This window comes from Pelecanus crispus, chromosome 1 (assembly GCF_030463565.1).
Source record: "Pelecanus crispus isolate bPelCri1 chromosome 1, bPelCri1.pri, whole genome shotgun sequence".
NCBI lineage: Eukaryota > Metazoa > Chordata > Aves > Pelecaniformes > Pelecanidae > Pelecanus > Pelecanus crispus.
In genome coordinates this window covers 25,090,276-25,109,509 of record NC_134643.1, presented here as the reverse complement: position 1 = coordinate 25,109,509, position 19,234 = coordinate 25,090,276, and the positions used below count along the sequence as shown (strand labels likewise).

Here is a 19,234-nt window from a genome sequence, read left to right as displayed (position 1 = left end):
TTGCCAATGATTTAGGTCTATATTTTATAAATAACTGAAATTCAAAAAGCACGCAGATTAAGTATTCCTTGGAAATCCATAAACAAAGCAACTTAATCTTGGCAACAGGAATTCCTTTAATCCCTGCTACTTTGACGTAATGCATAAATGCATTAAGGATCATCTCCAGGATAAGCTTCAATTTACTTAAGCATTCTCCAGACCTGACCAATGGAGCACATCAATTCATTATGTAGTTTTTCTTCATTGTAACACTGAAAAGCTTTAGTCTTTTAACCTTTAGGTTTAAACACTGAAAATACAAGAAAAGCCAATGGACAAATCAAGAAAATACATAGTTTCATAATCAATTCATGCCTGTTACCCATGATCTGGAAAAAAATGTTCCACAATAACATTAAGATGTTATCTAATATAAATATGCAGATTTACTTTAGTTATATACCATAGCTTCTCAAAATAGGTAACATCCAAAGGGGAGGAAAACTCTCTTTCTCACCTTACTCATTCATCTGCTATCAAAAGATACACCAAGCATATTTTTAAGTATCTTGTCTGACACGTCAAATGTGTCTCAAAGTGCTTTAATTTCCAGTTTACCTACTTATTTCTTCACTAATTCTTTTAAATAATGATCAAAATATCTTTACTTCTTTCTTACTAAAAATTCTGTCCTAGACCTCTAGCCTATTTATGAGGGCTCTAAACCTTTCAGGAAACCAGTTCAAGAAACTACTTTGTCTCCCCGGGCTTCCACTAATATTTGAACATTGACAATTTTCCCCATTTCCCAAACCCTTTATGTCATGTTTTGAACATTCATGAGGCTGTAACTTAAACATACGGTACTTCTGACATCTCCTAGTACCCTCATTTAGTGGATTTGAAATCAGCTTTAATGTAGGAAAAGGCAGTTATAAAGTAACAAGAGAAATAAAATATGTAAGAAGGTAAACCTGCAGTGTCATGATGAGAAAATTACCAATGATCTTGAAGCAAAACCAAATGTCCCTAGGCATAGGTATGTACGGAAGCCACTGAGTAGTCTCAAAGGTAAACAGCATTCAACAACATTATTCAGTGAACAACAACAAACAGGAAAAGTAAATGTAGAATGGGTTACAGAGCAAAATATTTCATAGCTGGAAAATTACTTATGTCAGAACCACAGAACCGATGATGGTCAACAGAAATTCTCTGGGCTTGTCCTTCAAAAACAAATCATTGCTAAAGTGATGAGGAATCACTGGAGTGTAAAATGAACAAAATCCACAGGCAAATGTTGTTTCATTATGACACTCTAAGTAGATCTCAGATCAAGTTAAGCAGTGACACTGTAAACTAGTTATATTTTCCACACACAAATGATTTTCAAATTTAATTAAACCTAGGGAAAAGAGCTAATCTGAGACTTCTGTATATGACAACAATTCCCTCTCAGTACATTTTGTGTAATTTCTAGAGGCCTTGGGGATTTTTTTAAAAATTGGGGGTGGGGGGCGGAGATGGTTATAACTTTAAAAATTCCCTGAGAATTTTAAATAAATTCAATAAATAATAGTTGCTAAACAAAAATATCTTCTGGGACAAAAACAGAGCAGATACAATGTATTTGGCTTGTTCTAAGGAGGCAAGTAAATTCCAATACATATCACGGGAATCTTTGGCATCGTTTTTATAAACTAAAGAACCAAAGATGAAATGTCACCTCAACAAACTGCATGGACAATAAACTCCAGTGATTTCTATGGGGTACAACTCTATCCTGAACATGCTCATTGAAATGAAGCTAATCTTGAAATATTTATAAATCGATTTACAGTAACCTAAACCACCTGATTTTTTTTTCTTTTTTTTTTTTTACTGAAGCTGGTGTTACTCACCTCACTCAATGGAAAAGTGCAATATAAGTAGTGTATAAAGCTGGAATAATAGCATCTCCAAGGTAGTTATCCATCAAAACTGATTGTGAAATTGCAGAAGCAAAGGACTATTATGAAACCACTCCAGTCACAGATCATCTCAGAATATCAAAAAAATGCCTTGTAAAACAACATATACTAAGATAATGTACACATTCTTATACTAAGAAGGAAGATTTCCTAAAATAAATTTAACTATTGATTTGTGGAAGGATCAGGAATTCAAGACAATATTTTGAAACATGAGTACACTAAGCTTAAACTTATTATTTATACATATAAAATTATTTCAAGACAAAGTTGTGTTGTGGTTTGATTATTGCATCATCTGAAATGCACTGTCCAAACTTCTATTCCAATTTGAGTATACATTCAGCTGAAGACCTCATTGTAAGGTATCTTTTACCTAAGCAGAATTCAAAAACTTATGATCCCTGTGATTCATGGTTGACAACAAAATAATCCAAGATCAATGTTCACATGCTGCTACCCAGTCTTCCCTTAACTGCAGAGATGTAGTGTATGTGAGATGCTAGTGAAAAGGAAGGAAAGAGTGCAAAGTTGTCTACAGGCAATGTATCTGTAAGAATTATAGTTACTGTGGTAAGCAACGCATTCCCCTCAGTTAAACACATGTGTATAAGCACATGCCACTCTGTGTGACACAAACAGGGTTCAGTTGACACAGAAGCAAGATATCTTATGCAAATAAGCTGTGACAAAAAAAAAAAAAAAAATCCCCTCCTTCTCAAACACCGAATCTGATCACAAACCTCCAGAAGCAAAAAACTTTATGAAGGTATAGACAGAGTTACAAATGGCTGTGCTGAAAAGTGATACTGTCCAAGTACTAGAATGATATGGCCCAATCACAGAACCACAGGAATTCTGGTCGGCAGGTAACTCAGGAGATCGCAAAGTCCCACCTCTTCCTCAGGTCAGGGCTGTTGTCAGCTCTGTGTCACATCAGGCTTTGGCCAGTTGAGCCTTGAAAAACTCCAAGCATGGAGATTCCAGAACCTCCTCAGGTAACCTCTTTCAATAACGCACTACTCTTAGTCCACAACCATCCTTGGAAATACCCCCTTTGCCGTCTAAGTCTTAGCATCTCTAGATCCGTAAGGTCCCCAGCACTGATTACTAGCTATTTTGATTGTATTGAATGTTTAAAAAGATCTGTAGGAATCTGGGGATAATACCTGCACGTGGATTATATTACAAGTGAAACTCCATCCAAAAACCTAGACAGGAATTTGGGATAGTGCAAAAAAAGAACACAATACACTAGGTGCCACACACTCTTCTAATTTGTTCTCATAAATGATGGCTATGAAAAAGGGTTTCTTTCTAGAAGATGGATGAAAAATTTACCTTATGCTAGGGGATGGGGATTCCAAGTCACAAAGGCATGCCCTTCAATTCTCCACATTCACTCACCACCTTACACAAAGTTTTAGACATAAATCACTGCACTCAACTTGAAAAATGGTCTAAAATAGCTGGATCAGATTTTTGATGGAAAAAAACAAACAAATAGAATACAGGTTTTCCATTGTGTCAAGACAAAAAATTAGTTCACTTAGGCATTTAGCTTATTTCCTAGGGTTCTTTCTTTTCGATTTTTGGCTGCACAGAAAGCCAACACAGAATGGAATAGCATCTAAGAGCCACTGGTCCGAGACAGCATGGGTTTCAGACCTGTCTGAACTGAACCACAGAGTTTTTAAAACTTGGAAACACCCCATAAATATTGCTTGCCATTTGAGCAGTGATGGGTTATAAACAAAGGTTGCTTTCTCCTGTTAAATGTTATCACTTTATCAGTGCTTCCAATATTTTAAACAAGAACAAAGCCAAAGCAGGTTGAGAAGGTGTCTTGTTAAGAAGTTATGTTTATATGCCTCAAACTAGCTGAAAAAAATTCTCAGAAGAGTTGTCCTGAAGTCTTTTAGGGTATGAATGGCCTCAACAATTTCATTCCTAAATGGCCTTTCTATTAAATGGGAGTTGGTGGTTTGTGTTATGGACTTCTTAGAGAAAAATCGAAGTCCTGGATTTATGATGATTTGTCCATCTCAGACTGTAGCCACTGAATACAATACACTGTATGCCCAGCATCACCTACAACGATATTAATAACTAATCCCCTTAATTTGTCCCTGTTCCACCGCTGCTGAAACTCTTGAGCTTTATTAGGAATTGCACAGGGCTAAGAAGAGGCTAAAAGTCAGAGTAAGACCTTTGGAGATGTTTCTCACTAGCCCTCTCCAGACTTCACAACATGAGAACGACTTCAGTCCTACAATCTGGAAACCTACATTTTTAAAACTAATCTGGAAAGAGGAAATGCTTGCTTTCCATTCTGACTGTCATGCAGTGCATGAAGGTGGGATGGAATGGAAGGCTAAAAAAAAAAGAAAATCAATCATGAAGACATTCTTCCAAGCTAAACCAAAGTTGCAGATCAAGCATTTGAATGACATACACATCCCATAGCAGAACATGCTAACAGACAAAGACTCCAATACCAAAAAAATTACTATGATTTGTTAAAATTGTTACTAATTTAATAACTTTTTGCTCAAAAATATGCTAGTCAGCTGAACCTGAGCTTTAACACCATATCAGATCGAGAGATTAATTTCTTTGCAGAAGTTTGATGATTGTCACTGATGCTGTTTATATGAAAAAAGTTTCCTGTCAAAAAAACCACCTGAATGCATTTGGTATATTTCCTTGTATTTTGTAAATGTTTTCTCACATTAAGTAAATCACAGCCTAAACAAGTTTTGATAATATGGTATGCTGATTATATTTTCTTGTATTTTAATAATGTAATCCTAGTCTATGTGTACCTCCAGCTGTATGAACCGAGAGGTAATAATGAAATAGAGAAGCAATTTGAAGTATCTTAGTAAATAATCTCTGTCCTTATATAAATTAAAACATTTTGAAACATATTTAAATATAACAAGCAGCAAGCCGAACTACAAAAACTATCTGCAGGCACCTTCTAAAAGAAAGTTAATGAGGCTAGTCATATGGAAGTAAAATGAATTTTTATGAAGACATAAAAAATGCACCTAGATATTAGGACCATAAATTATAGCTTCTCCTCTACTATTCCTGAGAATTGCTGTCTGCAAAATAAGATCATCAGAAACGTCTGCAGCAATGGAAATACAAATTAAAGAAGAAAATGAACAATATATTTACCAGTTCATCTGAACATATAACTATTTTGTGGAAAACAATTGTATGCAAAAAGTATATATACTTAAACCAGCTGAAATAATTTCTGTTTTGATAATAATTTAAAAAAACAGCAGGCATTGTGATACTGCTTTAGAAGTATTCCTCAGAGAAAGTAGCATAGTATGTTTGAGAATATTCTAATAAAGTAGAAAAATTACTATTTTGGAATACTTCCTACATACTTAAGACATGATCAGGTAACTTGACCAAAAGTACCCAGTTGAAAATTTCAGAAAACATATGTGCAAAATTCTAAGACTGCAAATTATGGAGAAACTCTATCAACAAAAGCAATAGTAATACTAATATTTCTGAGAAAAATGTTTGTTTCTCTGTGTTAAAAAGAATCTCATAACTGTTTACTAAAAAAATTTTAATTGTTTCCACTCTTCAGAGCAAGAATTTGGAAACAGGGTTGCAGTGCCGCAGACAGCATGTTCTTTGACATCCTTTTTAGCAAAATGTCTCAAACCTAACTTTGGCCAGCTTTATATATTTGGACCCCATTTACTCAGAGGACACTAAGAGTCTGGCAGCTAAATTCTGCCAAAGTTTAATGTTCACTCAGTATGTTCTATACCTAAGCTCCAGACTTTCCCCTCTCATCCTTATCAACCTGACAGCTATGACCAGAGCTGCCTAGGAATAAGAAGTAAGCAGATACTTCTCCTGTGTCCCACTCTCAGTGCCTTCCATCTCGCACCAAGTAGAAAGAAAGAAAAGGAATCAACTTTCATGGGCCAAACTGAATTAAACTAAAGGAGGGAATACACAGAGACAAGGAAACCACTAGCAAAGTGCAGAAGTAAGACTGCTCTTTGAAATAACAGCAGACTGGTTTAAAGATCAGAGTAACTAACCTAGTGGAACAAATGCTATGTTAAATATTACTAGGTTAAGGAGAGTGATGTACAAGAAGAGAGACAGGACAGAACTAGTAACGATAACAAAAAAGGGAGTGTGATTGATCCCCTACGTTTCTATGAAGCCATGCTTCATATGCTTGATATTCAGATTCCCACTCCTCTGTGGACAGGCAAACAGCTTAGAAACTCACTAGCAAAACATACATCTTATACTTATACTTGTCAACTGACTGACCTACAGAGGGAACAACTATCTATATCATGGCTATAAAGTACTTTTGCTCAAAGAAGCAATGTGTTTATATTGTAAATCTAGAGTTTGAACCAGATGAATATGCAATTGATAGCATGCAAGGAATTTGTTTTTTCTTGCTGTTTTTCTCCATTTTGTTTTTCTAAAGATCTAGGATGCTGCATCTAACCGCAAAGCTAAAACACTAGAATTATAAACCATAATTATTCCAAAGTTCGTAGATGACACAGTAACTTTTCTCTGTGGAAACACAGTTCAGCTCACAGTGCATTTGTATTACGATATCGCATTCCATTACATTATTTCTCTACAGGACATTTTCCTATGCAGTGCATGATTTGAGAAGTGCAGTGGTGATGAATTAGTGCTGTGTAACAAAGAAGCTGTCACCTTTAAGATGCCTACTTTACTTGTTACAGCAACTGGAGCCTATGTATGGAAGAAGTTAACGCACAAAAGTAAGAGAGCAGAACAGTATCAAGATTACTATGACAAAAAGCTAGAGAATTAAGACTTTGTAATTGCTACAGAGATTACATTATGCTGAGGAAGTCATGTAAGTAAAGTTTATAATGAGAGGTCACTCCTTTGGTCTTCATTCTCCAAGTGTTCCACATGAGTCACACAGCTCTATAATGCTGTATATTTGGGGAAAAAGACACACCAAAACATCCTAGACAGTGATTGCAGCAGACAACTAGAGCACACTGAACAAGATGAACACCTGAATAAGAATGTGCTTCGCTTTCTCCAATTCTCAAACATTAAAATGGAAATCAAATACCAGTTCACTTTGCTGGGAGTGAGGAAATAAATTCTTGTTTGTGAATCACTCAGAGGTAATAGGGAATACTAGAGAAAAGCCAATGAGGAAATTAACAATTCTATCATCATGGCAGAGTTTGAATAATACAAGAAAGGCAGAATACCTGCCAAAACTCCCAAGTCAAGTGAGGATAAAATATGGCAGATTTAGTCAGTACCAGCAGGTTGCCTCTTCCCTCTCTTAGACTTAATGCCTAATGTTCAAGCAGTTAAAGATATTAAGAGCATCCACAGTGATCCATAAAAAAAAAAAGTTCCAAGAAAACTCCGCTTGATGTAACTCCTCTTTGTCATGAAGAGAGAGGGAGGTTAGACAATTAGATCACAGGCCTAGCTTTTATACTGGGGGGTGGAGGGACCCCCCCCCCCCTCCACTGTCATCTCTGCAGAGCACTGACTGTGGCTAAAGGCCCAAATACAGTACTGCAAATCACTAAGTACTATAATTCATGAGAAATCGTAAGAAGTTACAAAAATGCCCTTCAAGAAATATTAACACAAATGTAATCAAAACTGGATAATCTTTCAGTTCTGTTACTAAGACAGTTAAAATTTTCATTCTCTGCAACAAATACTGAGCAAATAAAATTATTCTCTACCCAGAGTAATCCCAATAGAATCCTCTCGATTAAGTTCTTATTAGCTCTGAACCATCAGACCTTGCCAACACCTGTGTTACTATGAAGAGAAGTTATTCATTAGCAGCTGAGAGCATAGCTGGGAGCAGTCATTTTTAAAATGTGTTTGCTATCAATGTCAACTTCTTGGAAGTCTCTCAAAAGCATATCTGGGACAGGGAAATGTGAATACACAATGTAAGGACTATGTATATCTGCCCTCATTGGTAAGCACAGCTCTGACAGACTATGGCCTCTGCTACCCTCGATTGCTTTCCGTTCAGCAAGCTAAGAGAAGGTGATAAGGCCTGAAAACAAAAGGAGAAGAGACTGAAGGAGGAACTGCAGACAGTGTAATTAGAACTCTAATTAGAGTTGATTTCTTTTTTTAATTGAAAACTGTGCTGCACAGCAATCACACATACTATGCTGGTTGTAGGTGAAAGAGAGGAAGAGTTCACCCCCCTCCCAGTTCACTCCCAGCAGTTGGCACCAGGCTTCTATGTCAGATTTTTACCTGCTCAGATCAGATCTGAAAACTTCTGAAGTAACTGTTTGTTAGCCTGGTGTAGTCAAAACGTTCCCATCCAGAAAAAGACAACTTGGTGACTCTAGATCATTCTAACTTAGAAAGTAATTAAACAAGCTGTCAGCTTATGCATCTGAGGAGATATGGATTGTGAGCAGCTGGAGGTCAGTTAGGGCTGGAAACCACTTAAAACAGCTCAGCTGGGATGGAGGAAAAAAAAAAAAGTGTATGCGGGGAGGGAATTAACAGAACCTATCTTTAAATACCGAAACGTCATCTTGAAGAATGATCAAGTACCAATTGCTAAGGATTTTCGAATGATCTCCTCAAAAATTTGATGCCAAATCAGGAGAATGGTGAGGTTCCTTATATGTGCTATATCAATAGGTGTGCTTAATAAGTTTATATTAAAGATAAATAGTGGAGCTGAGACACTTATGTTTGCATAAAAGAGGGTGCATACATAACTTCCCTTGGTCTTGTTTGGCTTTTTAACCTGTATTTCCCACATCTCAAACAAATCCAATATTAACCTACCACAGACATGCAACTTTGCAATTCTTTTATTTTAATCAGGCTCCTTTCTACTTTCTCCTTTTTCACACTTATATTACAAAATATGTATTTTGATTTCAGAAGCAATAAACACGTTTCTACCTCCACCGAATTTCAGAAACAAGTATATCTGTGTAACAGTAACCCTGCTGGATTCAGATAATTTAAATTTAGCATAAGACTTTCCCATCTGAAATCAAATCAATGAACTTCCAAGACTAACAACACATCTCAGGTACCGATTAGCAACACAAGATTCAAAACCTAAACACAGTTTCATTCCACTCTAATTAAACATAAAGGTGACCTTAAGAAAGCTTTATACTAACCCAGAAGAGGTTAGCTAATTTCTCCCAGTTGTAAATATTTATAATATACATGAATGACTGAAGACTGTTTCTGAATCTTAACAAGTTCTTTCTTAATAATCTCAATGGTACAAATCTCAATTACTGGATAAATCTTACCATTTTTTACATTTATTGTCATGTTTTTTTTTTCCTTTGTTCTCCTGCTACAGCATATCAAAATGCACATGCTTAGTACTACTGATCTTTATCCCTTTCATCATCCTTTTGTATGATCCTAAATTTCCCAGATCTCTCAAGAGTGTTCCAATATGCAAATTGTTTTTTTTAACTGGCCACTTTTGGGACATTTACTCATTTCTGCTATAATTATTTTAAGCAAAAATAAAATACATAATTATGTATGGTTATCTTGCTAATTAACATGTAACATGGTAAAACATGTCTTTGGTGCTATTCTGCACCTCTTTAAGTATGGTCCAGCATTACAAGACTTCCAGTCAGTCTCTGTAGTGTGGTTCCTCTTCCATATACAGTTGCAGCAGGCATAAGAAAAACATCCAGCAGAAGCAGTACCAAAGCTATAAACACTGTTTCCTTTGATACAGATAAATAATATAATAAAGGAAAACATCAAAGAAGCAGCTAGAGCATATTGCACACTAACAACCCCAGACAGATTACATTTACTTGAGTAACTCTCCAGCTGATCTAAACTGCTCCACAACAGAAGCTCTAAAGTAATCCCTCAATTCTATTAGTTTGAAGAGGAATAAATTGTGCACATTTATGTCAGTTAAATTCTGTTCATCTAGAAGTACTACCACGTGATTTTTGTCAACTAGTTCAACAAATATTAAAAAAAATAATGCTGTTCTGGAGTTGTCATAACCACACCTAACACTTTTTTGAAGAGAGGTATCAACTTAGCACTCTGTTGTTGTTTAAAAACTTGATAGTTTATTTCCAGTTTTGGTCCATACTATAACCACAGCCGTTTTATCAATCAACTGCTTTATCCAATGTCTCCACATGTTAATTTCAGTACATGAAGAATTAAATTATTCCTACAGTCCTCTCACTGCAAAAAAGCAAACACATACACCCCCCATGTTCTAGTACATACCTTTATTCTATGAAATCGAACAATATCTCCAACTTTGTATATTTTTGGTAGAGAATCTAGATTTCCATTAAAAAGAGTGCACGTTAACTTCACATTTGATGGGTCCACAAGTGTTACAACTGAGCAATAATCTGTAAAATATAAAAGTGTCTGAATCAATAATAGGCATTATGGAGTCATTAATACACAGATATTAGACTTGGGATGAACAACCATATGGCCATCTTTTTTCTGCTATGATGTGTGTAACTCCTCCGAAGTCAGTTTAGTTACAGTAGCATAACAACTGAAGTGTGGCCCATTTTGCCAATAATTAGCCCAAATAACTGAAAATGAAATGGGTGATTAAGCACTGGTCTGTAAGCCAGGAACACACAAAACTTTTTCTTCTGTCTGCAGCAGGCATGCTATTTTTTCAGGTTTCAATTACCTCCTCTACAAAACGGGTAGCATATGTACAATCCTGTACAATCCTTTTCTAAGGTTTATTTTTTGCACTGTCTTCTGAAGAAGTAACAAGTTCTACAAGTTCTAAAACCAAATTAAAGCATAAATTACTTATCCTTCACTTCAACAAAATATGCAAGACATATACTGCAAGGATACAGTCACACAGTGGTAGTTAGAAGTATAGTAAGAATCTTAAATGTGCCCTTTTGAAGTTAAACTTCATTAATAGAATTTCACTTCTATTAAAGACCTAAAAAGTAAACTCAAAACAAGATACAAATATGACAGAGCAAAACAGTCCAGAACAGAGCAGTATGTGCAGATGACATAAATGAAACCTGCATTTTCCATTTCAGCTTACAGAAACACGTGTGCTCAGATATCTTACAAATGTAAAATGGAGTGGGAGTACACTTGCTCTTTCACAGCATGGTAGCTGGTTAACCTGCCTGAGAACTTTTCAAATACCCAGTATCAACTTGGCTGTATGTTTAGAACCTCAAACATCCGCACATCTTGTCCTGAATTACAACTTTTTCAGCAGATCAGTAGAGCAATGACATCATAACCTATTATTTTTACCTTGATGACAACCTCGATACATTTATGCACACAAAATTTTGGCTTTTAGGAAGAGTTAGAAAGATCCTCAAGCAAAGAGCACAATTTTTAGGCACTAAATTAACAGTACTCAATGATTTACAATTTAAAAATTCTGAAGTTTGAACTCTTAGGATGGTGAACTCTCCATTGGTTTTCCATTTGAGCATACCATTCTTCAATGTCAGAATGAGAAAGCACAAAACCAGTATTAGTAAGAGTGGCCAAAAATTTTAAATCAAATTTTGTACTTTTCCACAGTGGTATAACACTGATTTACTATTTCTCTTAGCATGTCTCTATACTCTGAAAAGAGTGGATATATCTAAACTGTTTGCAGCATGCCCAGTGCTTTCAGACTGGAATCATGAATGAACTGATTCTGCTATTATTCATTGTGACTAAAAAAGTATAAATCGCTAGATCTGAATTACCCAAAATGCTTGGGCAACTCTCCAATTTTCTAATGCCACCTACTTGAACTGACATTTTTGCTTTCACAATCCTATTTTAATAATGTAAGTTTTCATTGTAAAAGTTACTCATACTGCTGACCTGTATATAAAATGCAGACATATCATCTTCCAGCAGGAAGAGTTCCTCTATGTACAGAGCCCATTTACTCCTGCTATAATCTTACTATTGTGGACCCCCATTTAAACTAAAAGTTCTTTGCCAATTTTTATGTTGCATTTTTGGTAACAGGCAACAATAGAATCTCAACACTGTAAAAAGAAAGAAGTATTAACTCTTAGAAAGAGACTTGCAGGAAGACTTACACCCATTCTCTCGAGGCACCAAAAATGGGAACACTGTTTAAGATCTAAAACTCTAAACAAAGTAACACACAAAGGCATGATCATAATTCAGCAGCCATCAACTCAACAGTAAAGAAGCAAAACTAACAAACAATGAATAAACCTGTTTATGAATTCTATTGCTGATATTCGAACTACAGAAACTGACTACATAAAACTGCAATTTGAAATAAGAAGCTTCTTGTTTGACAGTGTGAGTTTTCTCAACTTCTGTAACAGTGAAATTAAACACTGGAAGACTATAAATGAAACTCAAGGTCAAAGCAACTGTGGCTTGTGGGTAAGCCCACAAAAGGACTGAAGCCCATGGAGGAACCCACACTGGAGCGGAGGACACCACTAAGAAGGACGGTACCGTGGGGTGTGTGGGTGTGTGTATGGAAAGATTAAGGAACAAGTAGCAGCAGAAAGAAACTGCTACGTACTAACCCCAATCTCCCATGCCACCCTTTGCCCCCCTAGGAGACACAGTGTAACCTGCAAGAAAGAACAACAAGGGGAGTGGAGGCTAGGCAGGGGAAGGAGAGGTGTCCAGAGTGAAGCTGAGCCTGGGAAAGGTGGGGGAAAGGTGTCTTCCCTGAGCATTTAAATGCTTCTCTTCTTTGTTTCTCAATACCTGAATCAGTTACTAAATGCTTATGTTAACTGGCAATGAATTAAATTCCCCAAGTCAAATCTGTTTTGCCTGTAACAGACACCTTTTCAACTCTCAAAAATAAAACCCTCACCAAAAAAGCAAAAAATCCAAATAAATCAAAACCCCCAACTTTCCTTAGCTATAATTCTACGAGGTAGTTAGCGATAATGACACTAAACCAGAGTTTACATATCTCGGAACTAAACAAAGGTGTCGTAATGCTAAAACAAAGTAAATAAAATCTCCATTATGCATTTTATAAAGATATAGACACATAAATTGTTGCTAGACAGATTTAAAAGAGAATATTATCAGTCTACTAAAACTGAGATTTGCCATATATAAAAACTATAGGAAGGCAGTCAAAAGACGACAACTGTCATATGTAAACTCTGTGAACAGATTCCCCAAACACGAAGACAGATACGTTAGACTGGATTAAAAGACATACTTGTGTGTGCACTGACTACGCCTTCAAAAGAAATATTCTGCTGTTTCCAGCAAATAAACCCTCAAACTTTACTATCGTTTAAACTTAGAAGTTTAAATTCTCTAATGATTTGAGTGACTAAAGTGTTGAAAGAAGAAATCCAGTGAAGGCTTACCAAGAAAAATAAAACTACTTCTCCTACCGACATAAAAACCTATAGTATTTCTATGAAACCTCTACTCTTCTTCCTCCAAGACTTTTACACGGACTCAATAATGATAAATTCGCATCTATTGCACGCAGAAGTTACTAAGCATCATTCTTTTGCACACTCCCACCAAAGGCACAAAGTCAAGTGCCATGTAACACCATCCCGGTTTCGGCGGGGATAGAGTTAATTTTCTTCCTAGTAGCTGGCATAGTGCTGTGGTTTGGATTTAGAATGAGAATAATGCTGATACCACACTGATGTTTTAGTTGTTGCTAAGAAGTGCTTACACTACTCAAGGACTTTTCAGCTTCCCATGCTCTGCCAGGTGCACAAGAAGCTGGGAGGGGGCAGAGCCAGGACAGCTGACCCAAACTGACCAGAGGGGTATGCCATACCACATGACATCATGCTCAACACACAAACTGGGGGGAGTTGCCCAGGGGGCAGCAATCGCTGCTTGGGGACTGGCGGATGGTGAGTGGTTGCATCACTTGTTTTTCCTGGGTTTTGTTTCTCTCTCTTTTGTTGTTTTTCTTTTCATTATTATTTTTTTTTAATTTCAATTATTAAACTGTCTTTATCTCAACACACGAGTTTTCTTACTTTTACCCTTCCGATTCTCCACCCCATTCCACCAGGGGGGCTGGGGAGAGTGAGTGAACAGCTGTGTGGTGCTTAGTTGCCAGCTGGGGTTACACCACAACAGAGTACCTATTCTGACATTCTATGCTATGCTAAGCAGCGGTGAATAAAGTCTAGTCAGTGGTTGACAAAACTGCAAGTATTCACTACTGCAATCCAAAGACAGATTGTTGTATTTCTTTAGGTACGAATTCTAGAGGTTAACTTAACAGGTCAGCTGCAAAGCGATATGAGCAAAATGAGCAATTAGAAAGAAAAACACATATGGTTCAGAGACTTACAGTCTTTTGAGGATACAGGGTAACATGTTACAGTGCATTGATATAATCCAACATAGGAATCAAGAGCAAAATAACAAAAACATTCCACATTAAAATTGTGGTTACTCTTTGACACTGTGATTATACAACCTAGTCAGCTTCATGTATGTGCAGCTGCCTATTTAAGGGCGAACAAGTTAACACACTCCCTCCATTTTCAGTGCAATTAGCATACTCAAAAGACTTAATAATCATCCTACTCAAAGTAGTATAAAATATTATACTTGCTTTACATAGTCAGGGAACACCTTCTACATAATATAGGTTCTCTGTCTCTGTGATTTTAGACTTCCATTCTTAACTACCACCTCAAAACATCACTTCTACAATAAACCTAATTACAATAGAGCTCTTCAAGAACCAAACATAAAGACTGCTTTTCCTTGAAAGAAATCCTCATCCAGCAAGTCCTTTTTGAAGGTTAAAAATAAAAAGCCACCTGTCTTTCCTTCTCCAGCTGGAATGTGAAAATTGCTTTCTGCTTTCCATAGCAGCATTACAGTTCAGTGATTGAATTTACTTTTCTGCACAAATAATGAGTCAAACTCTAAACAGAATTGCTAAATTTAAACAATGTCCCGGTGTTACAGGAAACAATATAATAAATGTCATTCTTGAAACTTTTGGTTTTTTACAACATACTTTCCAATAAAGCAAAATCCCTCAGCTACCAAGCTAAAGAAAAAAAAAAATTAAAAATTAATCTAAGTTTACATAGAATCATAGAATCGTCTAGGTTGGAAAAGACCTTTAAGATCATCCAGTCCAACAATTAACCTACACTACCAAGTCTACTCTAAGCCAATCAAGGGTAGACTAGACTAAACCATGTCCCAAAGTGCCACATCTACCCGTTTTTTGAACACTTCCAGGGATGGTGACTCCACCACCTCTCTGGGCAGATACTGGAGTCAATTTTCCTTTACTAGATAAGTTTACTCCACTGAATAACTTTTATTAAAGAACGGAAATCTTTTGACTGGTAATTTTTACTTGTAATAATCTGTCTTAAAAATATGACACAATGGATGCACATTTCAGCAATTTATATACTATAAAAGAAATTTTTTACTTTCATACTAGATTGACTCAGTAAAAGCAATGGTTTTAGGGTGATACTACACAGAACTCCAAACTGCACCTATGGGTTTTTTTTAATATACTTAATTATTATGAAGAGGTATTCCCACACAGGCTTAATGTCATGTGAGGGACCACCAGCAATGGACAGCTATCTGTAAGGATGCTTGTAACACCTCAGAATTGGAGTTTATGAAAACAACAAGGAGAGATAAGTGGTATTTGGTTTAAATGGAAGTACAGAGTGATGCATGTGTCTTACATGCTTCTTACATCCCTTCGGACTAGTCCTTACTGCTCTTTAAAAATATGATTACTTTAACTTGTTACTTAGTAGTGGGGCTTTTTATGATACAAAATAAAAAAAACCCTCACAACTATTTGGTGAAGCAGTTTTTTAGAAAAGAAATTGATTAATTATTATTGCAAGGACTATCTTAAAATCAATAAAATTCCAAGGCAAGATCAGTAGAGGGATACGTTAACTATATGGAGAACACCTATCTCCAAGCTTCTAGGTCCTGACTTTAAATAGTTTGAAATATTAATGTTTTGTAGCTCCGTAATGGTCATTGAAAAGCTACAGTTTCCTCCACTGTGATGACGGTTTAGGTTCATTCTTCAGGTTATAGCTTTCTTTTTAAAAATGCCATAGTATTTCCACTCTTTTACAGACTGTTAAGCCAGTCATAAGCATGCTCAGAAAGTCAGCATCTCTCCACAGTGTACAGAAATATTAAAAAAAACCTACAAAAAAACCAAAACCCCACAGCTTCAGTTACAAATTTATTTTTCAGTCATTGTAAGAAAACCAGGATTGCTACAAAAGCTTTCCAGATTAATACTTACTGATGTTGCGGGAAGGCATTTAGTACTTACTGATTAAATATTTACTTTAGTTTTACTGAGGACTTCAGCAGTTCCTAACAACTATGCTTGTATAAATTTTTAAGGTAGAAAGTATCAATCTAATTATGAATCCCCTTTTGAGCACTCATATATGTATTCCTGATGAACATTTAAGTGGAAAACCCACTATCCTGAATCAGTACCTTCCCCCTGCAAAGAGATAAAGTTTTTGGCAATGTTGTTGGCAATGAGGGACTCAATTAGAGATTGCCTTCTGTTTCTTATATTTCAATACACACAAAAAAAGATATTATTGTAGCAAATTATTCTCTCTTCAAAACTACACCAAATATTAATACTGTTTTCAAGAATTACTGAGGCCATTCAATACACAGTTTCTTTGTACTAAAACCAAGCAGCTGAACCAGCTAACTTACTAAATATGTTCAACAAAAAACAGGAGGGAAAAATAATACGAATGTGCACACATTCCTCTGTGTGTGTGTATGTATGTATAGGTCTATACGCACACAGATATTGCAGAAGCCCAAAACAAAACCTCTAAAGAATCAAAGTGAAGATGTTTTACTACAGCTTGTTACTCCTAACATGGCGATACACTTAAGAGACACATTCAGTAACTACCAGAAGCATCTGGCTAAACAGATGCTTTAATGCCATCATTTGTAAATTGTAGATCAAAGTAACTGTCTTGAGAGTTCTTTCTATTAACTATTTATTCAACTGTTTCACTTTTAATTTCCTTTTTAAAATTTTTTTAACTTTTACTTATATTCAATATTAGATGATAGGAAACAGCAATTATTTAAAAAAGAAACACATACAAACCACTGTGAAGGGAAAAGAACATTACTCAAAAAATGAAATCACTATCTTTACCTCTGCAACAGTTTTTATTCTGTTCTGCAAAATTTGAATACATCCTCAATATTTCGATTTGGAAAAAACAAACCAGAACACAATAAAGAACAAAACTACTGCAGATTTGACTGAGTCTGCTTCCTCACAAACAGACCATCAGATACCACAACAGTCTGTGATTGGTTTGTTTTACACTCCAAAGTTGGTTTGAGTAAAAATTACTAAAAATTGACTATTTTAATTGAAGTTGCCCACATGCTATAGGTTTAAAGTAATGGTTTTTAAGCTAAAAACAAATTCTGGGCTAAAAATGTTGATGAACTTGGCTCAAGATCAAATAAAAACTGAAAATAAAAATAAAACTTAGGGCTTCAAAATACCTTTAAGAATCTGATTTATGGTTCTTAAGCTGTGTTTTGGGCATGTAGAACTGCTGACCTGGAACTGTTCAAGGTTTTTAGAAGTGTACTTTCTGAAAATGCTACCCTTTATTAATTTTGATTGTAAGAAATATTTCATAAAAATAAAATAGTTACTGTCCACATGCATGCCTAGGTAGGCTAAAATGAGATTTTAATTCAACACGACACAAATATACTGCATATATCTAAGAGAACAAGCTAGGTGGGGTTTTCCCCAGGAAAACAGGACATTACTCTTTTGACTTCTTGTTAACCAGCAGCAAGGATTCTTCCAGCCATAATTCTTCCCTGCATTGTGGAAAACACTGACTAATATCTGCAGGAAAAAAAAGAGAAAGAGGTGGGGAAGCAGTAGCGTCACATTGTAATGTCCCAAAAGTTTCATGGTCAATCACATAATGTCTGTAATTGGACACTACAAAGACAGAGGCTCTTTTTCTTTCATATTTACTGCTTTTACTCGGGCTAAATACTTGAGATGTCCTTGGGCATAAGGGAGGGAAGAGAGGAGAGAATCACCCTTGTTAAAAAATGTAAAATACCTAAGACTCTTAAACTATTTGGGAAGGAAAGCTAGAATACAACTTTGAATACTTCCAAGAGACCTTCCAGCAGACAGAAACCCATTTGCCTGTTGTACCAAGCAGGACCTGAACTACTTGGACAGTTTTCAGAACACAAAATTCTCATGTATAGACATGCCAAACTACACGCCCTGAGCTGAAGCATGGTCAGTTACAACAACTTTCTCTGGAATAAATAATAATTTATGATCATACTGAAAACTCATTCATCAGTGTTTTAACATTTGTCTACTGCAATAATGGTAATCAGAATGATGAACAGTGAAGTATAGATTATATAAACTGACAAGGCTAAATTAGGTACCACTTGCTTTCAGTGGGAACACGGTGCAAAGCTTCAGCCTTAAGCTTTAATATGTGTAAGACAGAGCAATGTCTCATATCTAGGGGCATATCTATGTAGTGAATAAAGACCCATATGGATTAAGTACAGTGACTCCACTGCCCATGCTTCCAGCAGGTACCAACTTAAAGCTATATGATTCTATTAACACGGTGTCAGAAAGAGAATGTATTAGTGCAGGATTGTGCCAGATAGAAAGCAACTAAATAATTTTCTGACAAGAGCCATTTCATGCCCTGGCAATTCAGAGCAATCATTGAGCATTTTGCAGTCTCTCAAGCAGACACAATTTTGTATTATGTAAAAAAAAAACCAAAACCCAACACTGAAATATTTAACTGACTAGTGAATATTTTTACACTAAAACTCAAATCAATTAAAACTGTGTTAGAGATTTTCATTATAAAGTAGCAGGTGAATCACAACTATCTTCATAAATAAGAAACTTTTCAAATTGTGTCCCTGACCTCCACTGATATTGTTGTGTTGTTTTTTTCTAATATTACCAACTGAAAACATACAGGGAAGATATATTAGGAAGTTAATTAATGACATCTGGGCAAGGACTAGTTGTTGAGTAAAGCATCATTCTTCCCATTAAATTTCTACTACTTATGAAACTGAAGTGATTAACTTGCCAAATAACTCAGTTGCAAAAATCTGTCCTAGTTGTTTCAGATACATATTACCTTGAAACCCAGTGAATTTAA

At 35.8% G+C, this 19,234-nt stretch overlaps 1 protein-coding gene across 2 annotated transcripts in view; it reads right to left on the bottom strand.

Annotated features, from left to right (window-relative positions):
- Nucleotides 1-19,234, bottom strand: part of POT1 (protection of telomeres 1) — a 74,713-nt gene that overhangs the window by 34,703 nt on the left and 20,776 nt on the right. For both annotated transcript variants that reach the window (XM_075710929.1, XM_075710921.1), the window contains one exon: nucleotides 10,257-10,387. In XM_075710929.1, the coding sequence (XP_075567044.1) occupies nucleotides 10,257-10,387 (131 nt within the window). The remainder of the gene's footprint in view (nucleotides 1-10,256; nucleotides 10,388-19,234) is intronic.